This window comes from Bacillus rossius, chromosome 3 (genome assembly GCF_032445375.1).
Source record: "Bacillus rossius redtenbacheri isolate Brsri chromosome 3, Brsri_v3, whole genome shotgun sequence".
Lineage (NCBI taxonomy): Eukaryota > Metazoa > Arthropoda > Insecta > Phasmatodea > Bacillidae > Bacillus > Bacillus rossius.
This window is the reverse complement of record NC_086332.1, coordinates 12,229,677-12,247,895: the sequence shown is the minus strand read 5'-3', so window position 1 is coordinate 12,247,895 and position 18,219 is coordinate 12,229,677. Positions and strand designations below refer to the sequence as shown.

The window sequence follows — 18,219 nt, the reverse complement described above, 5'->3', positions numbered from 1 at the left end:
ATGTTTTGTTATGACGTTGTCACGTTAAACTATCGTCCGTAAACTGACTTTACAGGCATCCAAATTTTATTACACTTTGTTAACAATATTCACTTACTTAACCAGGAAATTTAGCACTCACGAAAGCAAGCTTGTATGTGAGTGCATCTAGTCACTTTAAATTACATGCGGTATTTTGACGATTGTAAACATTTGTAAATGTATAATTACTGATAAATAAAAATATAAAATATAACCTAAGAAACTTTAAATTAGTTATGTAAAGATGAAAGTTAAAAAAAAACAATTTATTAAAAATCAATATTATGTTTAAACAAAAAAGTATAAATTATAACATTGTTACAATGAATAAATGAAAATATAATTAAATAAAAATTATTATTTGAGTAAAGTACAGGTACAAAGTTATAACAATATATAAAATTTACTTAAATACTAAAGACATCTCTAACGTGCAGATAAGGCCGTGTTCTGCCAAAAATTAACCTGTAACATGTATGTACATGTAAACCATGTATTTTATCATCTGGTGACAAACACTTTACACATCTATTAGGAAATTCAAAGCACTGGATGTTTGTACGTTCTTTAAATGTTTTTACAATAGGGAAAATTGATTAAAGATTTTTTTCTTACATATTGCTGTTAAAAAGTTGAAATTTATTGACAGCGGCTGATTTTGGCTTGTTTTATATGAATTTACATTTTATTTTGACGTGAATACGTATTTAAAATTGCTTCCACAGTGGGAGGCAATTCAAAAGACTAATGATAACCAAATCGGGGGATACAGTATGGTTTTGCAGCTACATATCTATTTAATTACACCAATGGATAGCTAAAGGATCAAAGAATACGTTACGCTAAAAAAAGACTGACTGTGACCCATCGCGCGCGGTGGAGGGGGAAGCGCCGCCATTTTGAGGTCATTTTGCTGCGTCTAGAGATTTACATTTAGTATAACTTTTGACTTGATGTTAACTTTTGGACGTACTCCATTGCTATGCACATGTAGGTCTGTAGAAGAAAACTACAAATAACATAAATGACAAAAACACAATTACATTGTCATTTTAAACTTGCATTTTGGTGTTATACTGTATTTTGATTTGCTTTTCGGCGTTATTTATGTTCTTAGCCAAATTCATCGTATAATATTGTTCATACGCATTGTGCAACATCCTGTATTTGCACCCTCTGTAACTTCAGACCCTGTGCGACCCACAATTGCTTTTTTGTGTTCCATCCTTCACGGTGATATCGCGTCACATTCAAAGTTTTTTAGCGGATGAATTCATTTTTTTAAAACTCATTCTGAACCAATCCTTTTGGGGTTTAGATTTTTGTCTTACACAATAATCATTGATAGCTGTTTTCCTATTTTGCAGAAATTTCACTTGATTCACGTAACAAAAATGCCACTAATTGTACAATTGTAAGGGTATGCATTAATAACATTTTATTTGCTTGAATAATCCCATGGTTATCAGTCACTAAATGTCCATTTCCTTTGTGTTTATTGTTTGGTCACACGTGAAAAATAGCTTGTTACGGTCATATTTAAAAATAAATTATTTTCAAAGCCATTTCAAATAAGCAAAAAATAAAAATCAATATGGCTCGTAAGGCTAAACTTTACGCTATTTTGAGTTTACGTTTTGTCGACAGAGCTCTGCAATCCGAGGGGAAGCAGTTTATTTGCCAATTTTTTCACTTACCAAGTCGTTTGTTTACATGCGTTTCAACTGTTCTTGTCTGATTTGATTAACGAATGGTGATTTGTGCGCTTCTTAAGTTAATTGGAACATTAACATGTTGTAAATCATACTGCCATTACTAAGCTCATAAACACGCAATAAACACCGGTGTCATAGCTAATAAGAATGTGAATAACCAGGAGGTAACGTAAATACTGATTATAGGGGAGAGAGTAAAACCAAGAAGGGAGGGCGGTTTAGCTCTCGCACTATATGGTTAAAAAAATTTTGTCCATAAGAAAGCATTGATTGGATCTTATCACGGTTGTATTTTTTGTTTAAAGTAACTTTGAAGCACGTGTTCCATTTGGAATCAATAGCTTTGGTGAATAGACATTTGCCTCACTGGTACCTGAGTATAAATGATACGCATTTCACTGTAATTATTTTTATAAATGGAACAGAAATATTAATGTAAAATTACAGATATTAGTAAATTTGTACATTAACATAAAAATTATTTTATCAATACAAAACAGTGGTCGAAGTAATACTGGATTCAGATTCTTACCCGGGCATTTATGCTGTGTGTTGTTCCCAGTACCTCCAATAGTTAAATTTATTTTAAACCGTTACCTAAATAGCTTTCCAGTATAAACTGCATCTAGGTTTTAAAATTTAAGCTTGAATGAAACATCAATCAAAATATGAATTTATGCTCCAATTTTCGTAAGAAATATTAGTATTATCTCAAAATAGGGGGTTGTCTGTAAAGTCGGTTTACGGACGATATTTTTACGTGGTAACGTCATAAGAAAACATTGATGAAAAATTGCATACTTTTTAATTTTCAAATATTATTACGGTTTTTTCACATTTAATTTAAATAATTTTTTTAAATATGATCACGAACAATTAGTTATAGAAATAAACTGAATAAAGATCAATGTCAATAAATTGTTAATTTGGAATATGGAAATTGCACAAATAAATCAAATTTTTTAAATTGCTTCTTTTAAAAAGCCCGCCTTAACCTGTTTGATATTATAGAAGATTTTCTCCCACCGTGGTTTACAGGTTCTTGCACGCTCGGCTCAGGTGGAACGTGGCAATGAGTCATGCTTTTTTGTGCGTGCAGCCGGCGTTCATCGATTTATAAGACGTTATCACGTCAAAAATGTATTTAATATAAGCAAAAATAACCGTCGTCATGTGTTGTAAAAAAGTTACAATATATATAATTATAGCATTGCAAACTATTTCTTGGCAACTGGTTTCCAAAAGAAAACGTTTGTAAAAGTGCAGAATTTTTGTTTTCTCATGTGCTCCCGTCTCTTGGCTGTGAAGCCATTTTCACAGACGAGAGAGCCAAACGCCCGATCGTGCATCTTCGGTTTTTTTTTTTTTTCATTGTAAAAGGTAAGGTTAGTTACATTACAAATATTTAAAACATTGTGGACGGTTGATTTGGTTAGGATAGCTACATTAAAGATACTGTGAAATCATGTAAACGGTTTCCTAGCCCTGGATAGCTACATATTAAAAAGTTATTTGCTAAGCAACCATAAAATTATTTTACAGTATTTTTAATGTAGCTATACTTACCTAATATAACCAACCATCCACAATGTTAAGTATTTATAATGTAGCTAACCTATCCTAATCGACCGCAAAATTTAATGCCACACCGGTTTATACAATGAGATACAACGGGGAAAAAAATTGGTTGTATTCAAAGTCCGTTTACGGACGATAGTTTAACGTGACAACGTCATAACAAAACATTGATGAAATGATTGCATATTTTATGAATAAAATTCAATCATTTTTATTGAATGATCACTATTGTGTATGGATACAAAGGAGTGAAATGAAATCTACAATTTAATTGATAAATTATTTTTATTTGCACTCATTAATCCAAATATGTTAATTACTTTAACGAAGAGATTATTTTAATTATAACTTTTATACATGTTTGCTATTTAACTTCTTCCAGACTGTGTTATTCTGTTAAGGATAGGACGATGATAGGAAAAGTAGGAAACGAATGGTAGTTATTCAAGTTTAATGTGCCTCGAAAAAGTCAAATCGATGGTTGTTCCAATCTAGTGGAAGAGAGATAGATGCGGCGCAAGTGTAAAATGAGCGTAACGGGACACAGTGTAACGGAACAATGAGCGTGACGGAACTCTTTTTCGTGCGTGCAGCCGGAATTCATTTATTTATTAGACGTTGTCACGTCAAAAAAAAAAGCGAGCATGGGAACTTCGGGAGTGGCTCTCTCGTCTGTGAAATAAAGGCTTCCCTCTCTTGGCTTCACGCCCGTCGCCCAGAAATAGACACAATGCCCCATCTCACACGTCTCGTCCGACAGCAGAGTTCCTGTCCGCGGACACACGCGGCGCTGTTCGCGGCATTGGCGCGGAGTCGGCCGTGACTCGCACAGAGCAAACACAACAGTCGCCTCGATCGGGGAGCGGGCGAAATGCGCGAACACGACGGCTGGACCGGAACTAGTTCGGCGTGTTACCACTACACCACGCCACTCAGCAAGGCATCATTGGTTACGGCGTAATTCCAAAGTTTAATTTTTTTGACGTGGAAACGTCTCATTAATCGATCAACGCCGGCTGCACGCACGAAAAAGAGTTCCGTTACGTACGTTGTCCCGTTACGCTGGTTCCCGTTACGCTCATTGTACGCTTGCGCCGCATCTATCTCTCTTCCACTCGATTGGAACTACCATCTATTTGACTTTTTCGAGGCACATTAAACTTGAAACACTCCCATTCCTTTCCTACTTTTCCTATCATCGTCCTATCCTTAACAGAATAACACAGATTGGAAGAGGTTAAATAGCAAACATGTATAAAAGTTATAGTTAAAATAATTTCTTCGTTAAAGTAATAAACAAATTTGAATTAAAAAGTGCAAATGAAAGACAATTCATCAATTAAATTGTATATTTCATTTCACTCCTTCTTTGTATCCATACAAAATAATAATTCAATAAAAATGATTCAATTTTTTTCATAAAAGTATGCAATCATTTCATCAATGTGTTGTTATGACATTGTCACGTTAAACTATCGTCCGTAAACCGACTTTACAGAAAACCAATTTTTTTTTGACGTCAGGAAGCCACATTTTAACAATCACAGATCGTGTAATATAATTTCTATCAATTCTTTGTTTAAATAAGTTGTAGTTAATATTATTATTATTTTTTTCATATCATTAAATTTAACGATAACATACTTGGTTTGTATCAGAGCTGATTAGATTATCTCGGTGGGTGTAAGTCCAACGACGGCGCAGCGTCTGAAGAGATAATGTCGTCTGTTAATTAAAATATTACAATTCAAAATAAATAGAAAGTTAAACATTGCCGATGTGAGAAGCTTACAGATGATGATTCGGTAAGAAAATCGGCTTTCTGTTATACTTAAATATGTATTTATGTTTGATTTAAAATTTATAGAAAATTTTGTTGTTGATAATACGTCATTATAATTTATACTTGTATGTTTGTACTTCATGGACGATGTAGGCCTGCACGATTGATTTCACCGTATTAACACAGAGTTTCTATAATAATTTACTTTGAGATAAATAATCATTGAAAATATACTAATTTAACATATGCGAAACGTAAACTTATTTATTTTTATGTAGTGATACCTGAGGTGTTAAGTGCTATTCCTACTTCTTAACTCTGGTATATGCATTTTCGTAAAAAATATATATATATTTCGTAAATTAGTTGTTTAGTCTTCTACGATAATTAATATTTTTTTTTTTATATTTTGGGTGATACTTTACAAATATTAGATAAAATGTGACAAGGCCATGAGAAAGTATTACAAATATTCATACATGTTGATTTTGTGCTGTTATTTATGTCTACACATTATAGGTTATTTGAAAGATCGCATCTATAATCCATAGACTTATTGAATCAGTATCCACGAATGTAACTTTATCCACAGAATTCAATGATATAGTTTTAGAGTTAATCAAGTGGTTATATGATTTCAAGCCTATCAAGAAAATGATAGATACAAGAATACGACCTATTGACCATATCATAAAATCAAGTCCACAAAATCCGATTTACAAGAATGAAAATTAAAACTACTGTAATTGGGTTACTGAGAAGTGGGGAAGTTGGGAGAACTTTGATTACCGGATATCTGTACGATCATAAAAAAATCAATTATTTTCTTTGAACAAAGCATATATTTCGAAATTCTTTGTTACTGTACCTCAAACATTTGTGTAAAAAAATAAACTTTCATTTAATTATCACAGAATATTATGTGCACAATTCTGCGTAGTTTTTCTAAATAAAAACCATAAAACAAAAGTGAGCGCATGTGGAAAATATTATCCAACTGAATTGAACTAATTTCAGCACACTAAAGAATAGCACATCAAGTGTTAAAACTCATTACATAACTGCGTAAGGCAACAAAGCTTCGAAATACACTCGTCCAAAATTTATCTTGCGAAATCAGCGAAATGTGAGATATTACAGCTTGTGTACATCAGACTTTATGTAATATGCTAAGGATAAGTTAGTGTTAAGTGTCAACGCGGAAAAAAAATATCCAAACCACAACATAACTTAAACTTACATGAATTTAGTGCTTACTAATCCAAAACTATACCACAATTATATTAATTTTCTAAGTAAAAAAAATTGTGGTTGTTTGCGAATCATTGCGGCAAGCAATAATTCTGAACACAATTAAAGTGACTTTTTGTTTTGTGCAAAGGAACGCGTTCCTAGAGAAGTGGATGTTGATATTCTTTCCTTTACTGGCTGCGGATGAACCGACAGGTAAAGTATTCTTTACAGTTCAACCAACAAATGTCATGTTACAAAATTAATTTTTAATATTAGATTTAAATTCTGTTTACATCTATATCTTAATTGATCAACCAAAAGCATTTTTAAAGATAAAACTTTCTCAGAATGAAGTACAAAAATATAAATCTAATGCAGACACAGTATATTCATTAAAAAAATTAAATAACTTATTACTTTGTGTTTAGGTGTCCATCTTGTAAAGCTACAAATATTTTGATTAATTATATATATTTTTTAATTTTATAAGTATGTTTTATTATGATAAAAAATATAATTAAAAGCGCTGTAACTGTAAGGGTTACTGTGGCTCGCAACAGACATGTTCTAGCGCCTTTACGCATAAATAACTCATGTAACGTGCAGATTTTGTCGGTATCATTTCTCTAATGGGAAGTGGAAGGTAACCCCAGAAAGTTATGGTGCAACAACAAAGATATACAATAACAATACCTGTAAACATTTATGAAAATTACGATTAGATAAAATGTTTTATAAAACTAAGATTTTTTTTTTAAATCTTCGGTATTATGCAATTTCAGTATACACATATAGGAAAGCGAATCTAGAAAATCAAACTTGAGAGGTACTGGGTAGATTTAAGGTTCTCAAGTAAGATTACGTGATTTTAGTGCTGTGGGCATATATATATATGGACCGGAAAAATTCGCGGGTTCAATGACCTGCAGGATGAACTCCATAGTTCTACGTACACTCGGTCAAATGTCACCCTCTCATTGGCTTCTGTCTTGTGAGACTTCCCAACATAGCAGCCTGTGATTCGATAAAGCTTACGTTGGGTGTTTCTCATTGGCCCAGAGTCATCCAGGTGAGCTGTGAGCCAATAGCATAGGCTGCACTGAGGTATAACTATTTGTATTTTAGCTTATCGCGAAATGAATTCGCGAATTTTTCCGGTTTCTCTCTGTCTCTCTCTCTCTCTATCTCTCTCTCTCTCTCTCTCTCTCTATATATATATATATATATATATATATATATATATATGCCCACAGAACTAAAATCACGTAATCTTACTAAATCCATCACTATTAATACACGAGTAATTGAAAACCTGTTCACCCGAACAATTCTGAACGTATTCAAAATTAGCCGCTCCGTAAGACAACTCCATGGTCAGAAAAAAAATTTACAATTTTGCGAGGATTCATACATTTCTACGATTTTAAAGTATTTTAAATTTAATTGACACAACATAACCAACCTTTAATTTTAGTTACGGTCCCCTACACGTAACCTACCATACCGGAAGAAACACACACACACACACACACATACACACACACATATATATAACTATGAAAGCATTTTAATATTGTGTTTTAGTGCATATTCATAACACATTTTAAAATGGTATGTGGAAGCTTCTGTTTGAACTAGGGAAACCTTCTTTTCACAGACGAGGGAGCCAAACGCCCTATCGTGCATTTTCGGTTGTTTTTTTTTTTTTTTTTTTTTTGTTGATTGTAAATGTGTTGATAAAAGGATACTAATGGTCAGTTAGGTTAGGTTAGCTAGAGTATAAATACTTTAAAACATTGTGGACGTTTGATTTTGTTAGGATAGCTACATTAAAGATACGGAAAAAAATTGGTTGTCTGTAAATTCGGTTTACGGACGATAGTTTAACGTGACAACGTCATAACAAAACATTGATGAAATGATTGCATACTTTTATGAAAAAAATTCAATCATTTTTATTTTAATAATAAAAGAATAAATACTTGAAATTATACTTGTAGTCAGATTTTTAAAATGCAAGAATAATTAACCTTTATTGCCGAAATTGTTGTTGTAATAATCAAAGCAAACCACATTAACTTTTCACTTCGCTTTATAAACAGTCGATGAATCAGTTCACGTGTAGATGACTAGTAATTAATTTTAAAAACTGGCGTTTAGCTATAAAGTTTAAATATAATTATGAACAAGTTTTCATATAAGTAAATAACTGTAAACAAATATCTGTAATCAATTATATGAATCACCAAAACTTTTTAGTCAATTGTAACATAACCTATTATTACTGCACTCGCCGACAGCGTAACGGAACACAGCGTAACGCGACACAGCGTAACGGAACACTGCGTAACGGAACACTGTGCGTAACGGGACACTTTTTTTCGTGCGTGCAGCCGGCGTTCATCGATTTATTAGACGTTGTCACGTCAAAAAAAAAAAGCGAGCATGAACTTGGGGGAACTTCGGGCGTGGCTCTCTCGCCTGTGGAATGACCGAGCGGTGGGCGACAGTGCTGCTGCCGGTGGCGGAGCTGCGCGCCACGCGGGTCTCGGACGCCGGGGTTCAGCTGGAGTGGAGCCTGCCCGCCGCCATGGCGCCCTACGTGCGCCAGTTCGAGGTGTGCGTGGTGGAGGCGGCGACTGGCAGCGGCGACTGCTACCTCACGGCCGCCTACTCGCTGGCGTGGGGCGCGCGCGACCCGCTGCTCGCCTGCACCGCCTACAACGTGTCCGTGTCGTGGCGCAGCGTCTCCCTGCGCGCCGCCGAGGCCGCCGAGATCCGCGTCACCACGCGTGAGTGCCCCCCCCCCCCCCCAACCACCCCCAACCCCCCCCCCCCCCCAGTCTCGTGTACACGCGGGGAGACCTAACAAGCACATCAAGTTTGGACCCCGCCCGAACTCACCCGAACAATTAACTTTTGGCCAACTTTCCTACAAGGGCGTACTAGGAGTATACTTTATTGTTATAAAATGTTCTATTCTCTATAGCTTTTCTTGCCTAAAATTGAGTCCTTCGGTTTTCTACCACTGTATGTTATATTGTTCTGCTTAATTCTTCTTATTCTTCTTATTCATTGTTACATATATCCATATGTATTTAAAATATAATACTTTTATATTAAATATCACAAGCACATACATATTTATAATTTAGATTACGATCTACCACACCATATACTGTTCACTGTTGTATATTGTCGCAATGTAAAGCTATAATGCAATCCACAATTCCATTGGGCTGTCTGAGACTTTCTTCATCTATTAGCATTTTCTGTCTTCATAATTCTATTTTATTTTTGCTGTACTGGACTTGTTCTTCATAGCTGAAAGTTGTATCACTTACTATATTATATTCCCAGTAGTCCTTGTCTTGATACAGTCCGTGAAGTTTTTTTTTCCTTAAGTGCCTTGCAGTTCAAAAGTTTGATTCTTAGATTCACTTGATTGTTCATTTTCCCGACAGATCTTTCAGGATCAACCTTAAAAGGCCTGCAAACTGCTTAAAGTGTAGATTTACTGGCATGTAATCCCGGGAATGGTCTGAGTCCAACTGCACGAGCTCCCTAGAGCCATAGGGATACATACGCCATTTCAACGCAGTCCGAAGGTGTCGGGGAAGAGCTATGCCGAGAGGCTGAGGCCGCCCATTCCAGCATCGACATCACTACAACCCCTAGCCCATTCAGCAACCAATAGCTTCCCTGCTGGCTAAGACCCATCAGCAGGCAGTAAAAGCGCCTATCCGAGCCTCTCACATTATTGGGACTCCTCCGAACTGCCAGAGAACCAGTGACCCAGCCTCTACTAGTTTTTTTAGGCTAGTGCCGGAGCAGTGTAACTCTGCTAACCCCTCTGTCCATTTTGGAGTATGGACTCCTGGGCCTTGCTCGTAAAGCTCCGAGCGACCACACACCAAGTACGAGACCTCTTTGAGGAAACCTCTGGAATAATCTCCCAGTCGACGATAGACCGTCCCATGGCACTTTAGACTCCTCCGGCCGTTAGCCAGTAAGTCAAGTTTGCTGAACTGGAGACCCGCAGGACCAGCTCCTCAGTGGTTGCCGACACGTTATTCCGGGCAAAGCCCGGCCTAGCCTCACCACCTCCTCCTCCTAGAGCTGAACCCGTGAGGGTATTCTAGGAGCACTACTTTGTTCTTGTACTTTCCAAGCATCCATCGACATGATAGTGGACCTTGGAGAGTGTTTGGCCTTAGATGTTCCAATCTACCTTATGAATGGTTAGAAACCATTCTATGGGCCATTACCAAGAATAACATATCCATTCTGAATCACACATACCCTTCTGTGTCCACACATTTAAAACGGCGGTGGATGACTTTACCTTTGCTAACAATCCGCGTGGAGTCTCACATGTCCACTGTGTCAGGACGGTTGCCTGTACCTGACACAGCAACATGTGAGGGCACTGATTCCACACCTTTCAGGTGTTTTTCTTCTTTGCCAGCATGTCTTGTCCTTAAAAACCTGTTCTGCTCCTTTCTGCTGCATCCGCAGCCTTTTTCCTGGTTGCCGACATTTAATTTAAGTTCACACCTCATAGAATTCATCAATACTTCCTCAGTAATTTGATCCCGCTAGGGCGTTATCCTGGTTAGGAGAAAGATGGGTGTTTTACATGCCTGACACTATTACCAGTGCCAAACATGGGTTCCGAGAACCGGGAAATAGATTCGCCATTTCCAATCGCAGCATGTTACTGGCGAGCGCACGTCTAGGTCGAGAGGTTGAGGAGACCCATCCCATCTTCGGCCCCACCGACCCGCCCCCAGCTCCACCGTGAACCCCCAGACCACCTGCAGAGCTGGCACCCTCTGCGGGATCTGAGCAGCACCGACACGGAACCATACCTCTCACATCCCTGGGACCCCTCGGTCACCCAGTTGCTCGTGATCCAGCCGAGGCCTATCCAACCTCTACTAGCTCAGCCGGCTAGTACCCGAGCTTAAGTAGCTCAACACTTCCACTCGTCAACAGGGCGGGGACCCTTCGGAGTGTTCTCCAAGCATAGGAAGACCACTACCACCACGTTTCCTACTCCAATGCTGATCCTGAGCCATTAGAAGAAACCTCAGCAGGGAACAATCACAGTAAAGGATCAGTCCCATGGTACCATTCATTTTAAGGTATAGTGCTTTCCCGGGCAGCAACACAGCGGCCGAGCCCCCCCGAATAAGGACATGGATGTCCTTGAGTACTTCAATATCAGCATGTCTCCCGCCCGAAGGTTACAGCTGTGCCAGAGCCCGGGTTCCCCTGGTTGCCGCCAGTGCCGCAGAGCGTGACGGACTTGGCGGCCGACGAGGTGGGCCCCACGCTGTTCACGGCCACGTGGTCGCTGCCCGCGGCCAGCGCCGCCTGCGTCGCCGTGTACCAGGTGTACCTGTGCACGCCGGAGGGAAACTGCCTGCTGGCGGCGGGCGACGTGCCGCAGTCCGCCAACTCGCGCACCTTCGACGGCCTGCTGCCGTGCGCGCGCTACGTGGTGGTCGTCGAGGCGCAGGCCGAGGACGGCTCGCTGTCCGCCAACGCCAGTCTCGCCGTGCGGACCGCCACCCAGGGTACGTGCCGTTCACGGCTTTGCGCGGTTGCACATTTCTGTTTCATGTTCCATTCACGACACTAGGGCCTACTCTTACCAAATGCCGTACCACGAGAGCTATCATTTTACACATTAATTATTTAAAAAAAGGGGGTTGTCCGTAAAGTCGGTTTTCGGACGATAATTTTACGTGATAACGTCATAAGCAAACATTGATGTAAAAATTGCATACTTTTTTAATTTTCAAATATTATTTACAGTTTTTTTTGCAAAATTAAAATTTAAATGATTTGTTTAAATATAATCACGAACAATTAGTTAAAAAACCCGTCTTTTACCTGTTCGATATTAAGGAAGATTTTCTCGCCCGGTGGATGGCCTGTTCTTGCACGCTCGGCTCAGGCGGAACGTGTCAATTTTTTCGTGCGTGCAGCCGGCGTTCATCGATTTATAAGACGTTATCACGTCAAAAATAAAATTCGTTACGTTTGTTGAATGGGTAAAATTGTTTAAATATGTTTTTGTTTTGGACATACACCATTACTGGATACATTGTATGTCGTAAGAAACATTAAAAAAGGACAAAAAAGATGAATATACATTGGCATATATACTACCTGTTTTTCAGTGTCGTCTGTCAGTATGTTTGCGCCTGAGGTTGGGAACAGACGAGAGTTCACGAAACGTCGCAACTTTTGCCTTTAGGAAGCCTGCTGTGTTTTTCTGTGCTGTCGTCGTTTTGGTGTATAGAATATCTGTTTTGTCACATCGTTGGGTTCTCCTATGCGCCTCTGTGTTGACCTGGTGTTGTCCACATTATGTGTTAAGTTTTATCGTTGGGTTCGTCTTGTTATCACTGTTGTCCATGTGTTTTCATTTGCTGTCCTTGTTGCTACTGTCTCGTCGTTTTAAGCGAACTGTGCCCGTCTCTGCAACATTTTAAATGTTTTTACATCGGATGATTTTGGTTCGTTTTCTTTGTGTTTGCATATTCATTTTTTTTTTGTGCGTTAATGATTTTTCTTATGACACACAATATATTCAGCAATGCCGTGGATTTGGCGTGTGACATAAGTGAAACTTCTTGCTTATTAGGTATAAAAAGAACTATATTATTATTTTATAATGATCAAGAGATTATATTTGATAGTTGTAGGATTTAGGTATGATCTTAAATTTTAAAACAAACTTTCTCCACGTCCTGTACTCTCGTATCCGTTCAATGGCACTTTTTATGCCTCTTTTGTCAGTTTATTTCCATATTGACTATGATAATAACTCTTATGTGATTCTGCTTTTTTTATTATTTTTTTGCATGTTATTAAATCACGATCATCACCTGAATAAAATGAAAGAACAAAAACACTCTAATCGAACATAAATTAGACTTTCAAAGTCAATCTAACAAGTATATAAGTCCCTATAAAGCTAACCTCTTAAATCTATACGTATTTTTTTTTTACATTTCCAATCACACTATTCACATAAAAATGAATAATACTTAAAAATTGTTTCAATAGTTAGCCGTTACGAAAACTGAGAAGTAGACAAACGCAAGCAGTGTTTCGAGAATTCCGTATCATCACTGCTGCGCCTCTGCCATCTCCCCTTCCGGTCGTTGCAACTAGCATATATCATGCCTCGCTACCAACCTCTCTCCCTCCACTTGCCTTCTTCCTATTCCGCCGCTAGCGCATGCGTGGTAGTGGCATCGCCGCTGACGCAGTCTCCTCCTCTACCGGTTCCCCCACCACGTTCCTAACTATTTCCCTCATGCAATCGGTAGGGACCGGAAAAAATTCGCGTGTTCAATGACCTGCAGGATGAACTCCATAGTTCTACGTACGCTCGGTCAAATGTCAACCACCCATTGGCCTGCTGTCTTGTGAGACGTCGCAACGTAGCAGCCTGTGATTCGTATAAAGCTTTGGTCGGGTGTTTCTCATTGGCCCAAAGTCCTCCAGGTGAGTTGAGGACCAATAGCGGAGGCAGCACTGAGGTATAACTATTTATATTTTAGCCTATCGCGAAATGAATTCGCGAATTTTTCCGGTCTCTAGCGATCGGAAATTGTAGCCCCCCCTCAGCAAAGAAGTTTCACTTGAAAGCCATGTTAAAACAATGTGGTTGTCCGTGAAGTCCGTGTTCGGGGTGTGGTCGCAGACCCGGGGCCAGTGCAGCAGCTGCTGGCGTCGCAGAGCGGCGAGGACGCCGTGCTGGTGACGTGGCGGGCGCCGGAGCAGGCCTCGTGCGTCGCCGGCTACAGCGTGTGCGGGCCGGGCGCGCAGCGGTGCCTCGAGGTGCAGGGGGCCACCAGCGCCCAGCTCGCCGGCCTGCAGCCCTGCTCCGTCGTCAACGTGACCGTCTACCCGGCCGCCGCCGACGGCCAGCTGTTCGAGGCCGCGTCCGCCCTCGTCGACATCGGCGGTGCGTCTCCCCGCCGCGCGAGCGAGAAGCCTGAGATGTCCATCAAGTTCCGTCCCTGCCCGAACACGCCCGAATATTCACCTTCGGCCAACCCAAGGGATTTGTTTTATTTTTGCGCAGGAAAAAATGAATTCAAATATTAAAAGTGGTCGGTTAGGTTAGCTACATTAATACACTTTAACACACTATGGACGGTTAGTTAGGTTATTACATCCACATTGAAATAATCAGAGAAATATAAATACACATAAATAAACCCCGAGGTTGGCCGAAGGTGAATATTCGGGCGTGTTCGTTCAGGGACAGAACTTGATGTAAGTACATCTTAGGCTTCCCCTCCGCTGACCTTTCCTCGACGACTGCCTCAAGTCGGCGCCGAAGCTCTAACACCCTCCCGATCAACAACAGGAAGTGTTCCTTTTACAGATCTGTTACTTTAGAAGCTCTGTAATGTTTAAACAAGAGAACTGGAATGCTACTCCCACCCTATACCCTATTAGGGCGCATATGTGGGAGGGGAACGCGAGAACGCCGGCCGTAAGGTCGGAATAATCTTTATCTGATCCGGGTTGTGTCATCGCTAGAGACCCGAAAATTCCCCACATTCGTTTCATGACTGGCTAAAATTCATAGTGCCGCGTATACTCTGCCTGCATATGCTTTCCTGTTGGCTTATTTCTAACTGAAGAACCTCTTCTTATTTAAAGTGAGTCTATGTGAGTCGGAAACTCTACAGCAGGAGTAGAGATAAGTTTCCAAACAATTATGATCTAATCGTCAAAGCAAAATAAAGGTATGCATGTTTCTAGTCCACCTTGTAACCAAAAGAATCTTTGTGATCAGCTTTGACGAAGCATGTGGTTGAAGTAGTAGGTAGGCTTGCTTTTGGACCATCGGACACTGTGTTTTCAACAGTAATACAACCCTACGGAGCACATCCGTATAATTGTAATGGATCTATGATACACCTAGGTGGCATATATAGATTAAATTCTCTAAAAGGTTGTGGGAAGGTGGATGGATAAGTAGCATCCACTGCGACCGGAAGGAACGAAATCTCCTTCTAGGGAGTGGCTACAACGCCTGTTTGCAGCCTCCATAAGCTGTACGTGAATAAACATGATAACTGCTATTGAACAGCAATTCCCTGGGAATATCTTTCAAGGCTCAGGCACCAGAAGGAAAGATCTTAATCAGAATGGAGTCTCGTGGTTGAGACACCTAAACATGTATAATTGGTACTGACATTTAAACTCAGCGCAGATGATTTATGCTAACATTATTCTTCAAAACAATATAGTTTCTTATTATTTCTGTAGTTGGTAAGATCATATTTTAAAGTTAGTAGTTATCACCAGTTCATATGTGTACGCCATTCTCTCAGAGTTAAATCCTACAACCAATAAAAAAATATGTTTCGAAACATTCACAAATTGTGTCAACGTACAACTAAAAGTCAAACTTAACACAAAATAATACAAAATAAATTTACTATGATTTCGCAGTATATTTCACTACTTAGATAAACTTCATATTCAAAAGCCAATTCAATCAAAATTAAAATATAATTAATTGCCACTTGAGATAAATTGACCACTTCTCTTTAAATTTTACTTCAACAATCTGCACAATTGAGATATAGTTTTTTTTACCACCGGCTAAATTTATTTCAGGGCCTGTACAATTAAGGTTGGACTAATCCTTCAAAGCGAAGTCTCCAGAAACGTTTGAAGGACCTCTCGACAGTAATATTTACCGCTAAAATGTATGACCATAAGGGCCTAGTGATCATTCTGAGGTAAATGGTTGCCCTTAGGTTTCAGTCTTTGGGCATTTGCCATTAAATATTTGTTTCGTGGCTTCTACCAGTCTCTGCTACGAAGAATTTAAGCATACAGACGATGTGTTGGATACTCTTGCATGAAATGAGAAGCGAAGGTGAATTATGTCGTCGAGCTGATTGTATTTTGGGCGTGTCTCCCATTATAGGCTGTTACTTAATATGTACGATGTTCGAATGCCATTTCAAGGAAACATGAAAAGCAATAGTTCTTATGTAGTGCAAGAAGGCACTTTTTTTTGGTAGTGATAATAACATATTTAACAAAACCTTGATTACACTTTTAACAATTAACTATTAAGAAAGAAATATATCGGACAGTTTTCATGAACTCCGAGACGGACTCCAGATCAAAAATTCATATTTACCTGGAAGATACTGAGTATATTGTACAAGGGAATCTTTTTGTCAATACTAAAGTAACATCTGTGGCATGATGCCACCTAGCATGGTATGTGAGGAACATTGTGATCCACTACTATGGGTGACCAAGGAATATCGCATATAATGTTACGTCAGTAGAACCTCGCTGGAGAAATCTTTTTACATACAATTTTTTTTAAGAGGGGTGTCTTAGCGTTATCTTTTAAGCGGTTGGCTATCTCAAGCTGAAGACCACTGATTCGTTCAGGGCGAGGACTAATATAGAGTGACAGATAAATTGGGAATCTTCTGCTAGTGGCACTGTTGTTTCGGACCACAGAAATGATTAAAGCTGTTCACCCATCACCATGAACTACAAGCACTTGATACATTCCTTTACATGAACATGCCTAACTCTCATCTTACTTTTATGTAGATCAGTTTGTAGTTTTATAATATTTTCGTAATATTACCAAAGTGTTTTTTGACTAGAGTTGTTTTGTTTTAAAGTAGATTGCTGGATTTGGGGGTGTCTTGACTTTGGAGGTCGAGCTGCGTCGGTGCACACTATCGCCGTTGAAGTATATTGAAAATGGTGTGTATATTTCGATTAGGAAGTGTACAATGAAACATTGTTATTCCCTTCCAGTTCCTTCGAGCGTGAGGAACCTGAAGGTGGCCAGCAAGACATCGGAGTCCGTGCGCGTCCAGTGGGACGAGCCGTCCCAGAACGCCAACTGCGCCAGAGGGTACTCCGTGTGCCACAAGGAGACCCTCTCCGAGACGGCGAGGACGTGTGACAACGTGACTGCCACGGAGTGCAGCATCAGCGGTCTCCAGTCGGCGACGTCGTACGACGTGAGCGTGGCTGCGCTCGGCCACGACGGGGCCAGCCTCAAGTACAGCGTCGTCAGGGCCACGACGGACTGAAGGCGCAGCACCATTCAAAGGCAGAAAGGAATCGTGTAGCCTGACAAAAACCTACATTTGGTTCACTTGTTGCTAGAGACCTGTAAAATTCGCGGATTCATTTCGCGATAGGATAGGGTCCAAATACTTTTGACATTATTTTGCTTCAGTTATTGGGCCACAGTTTATCTGAAGGACTCTGGACCAATGAAAAATCTTTAACAGAATAATTAGAGAATCACGATCATTCCAGTCAAAAGGTGTTACGAGTCGGTAACCAATCAGCAGATGTAATTTGCACGAGTGCATAGAGGATCATGGAGTCTATCTATCCTTTAGGGATTTGAAATCGCGAATTTTACAGGACTCTACTTATTGCACTTCTTGTCGAGCTCTGCCAGTTGCGTACGATTTTGTAAGGTTTTTTTTTTATGTTGTACATGTTATGTAACCTACGTGTTGTCCTGTTAAATAAATTAACTACTTGTTAGTTGTTTTATTTAATTGAGGCCAATTACGCGTAAGCTATGGTATATCCAACGTTTAGCGTGTGTTGTTGCAGTAATATTCAAGAGCAGTTAATAACAGCAAGCTGAACCGTCAGTCACAACTTTATCTGCACGGATGGAGTCTCAACACAGAAATCAGGAATCAGTTGGTGTCCATAATCCTACGATCATATTTTATTACGCAAATTACATAATACATAATAATCACATAATTACATTATAATCAGAGGCATTTAATTTCAAGGAAAAAATATTGGTTGTCTGTAAAGTCGGTTTAC

The 18,219-nt window shown here is 39.3% G+C and overlaps 1 protein-coding gene across 1 annotated transcript; it reads left to right on the top strand.

Annotated features, from left to right (window-relative positions):
- The first annotated feature begins 5,010 nt into the window (after positions 1 to 5,010).
- Positions 5,011 to 17,922, top strand: LOC134531397 (receptor-type tyrosine-protein phosphatase H-like). The gene is made up of 6 exons (XM_063367101.1): positions 5,011 to 5,119; positions 6,479 to 6,543; positions 8,841 to 9,122; positions 11,622 to 11,912; positions 14,057 to 14,320; positions 17,173 to 17,922. The coding sequence occupies exons 1-6, from the start codon at positions 5,109 to 5,111 to the stop codon at positions 17,451 to 17,453; spliced, it is 1,194 nt and encodes a 397-aa protein (XP_063223171.1). The 5' UTR covers positions 5,011 to 5,108; the 3' UTR covers positions 17,454 to 17,922.
- Positions 17,923 to 18,219: the final 297 nt, after the last annotated feature.

What these genes read in the sequence shown, in the direction of transcription:
- LOC134531397 (XM_063367101.1), top strand. An exon ending in CGTGCGGACCGCCACCCAGG is followed by an intron (nt 11,913 to 14,056) that starts GTACGTGCCGTT and finishes GTGTGGTCGCAG; the next exon opens with ACCCGGGGCCAGTGCAGCAG. An exon ending in CGCCCTCGTCGACATCGGCG is followed by an intron (nt 14,321 to 17,172) that starts GTGCGTCTCCCC and finishes ATTCCCTTCCAG; the next exon opens with TTCCTTCGAGCGTGAGGAAC.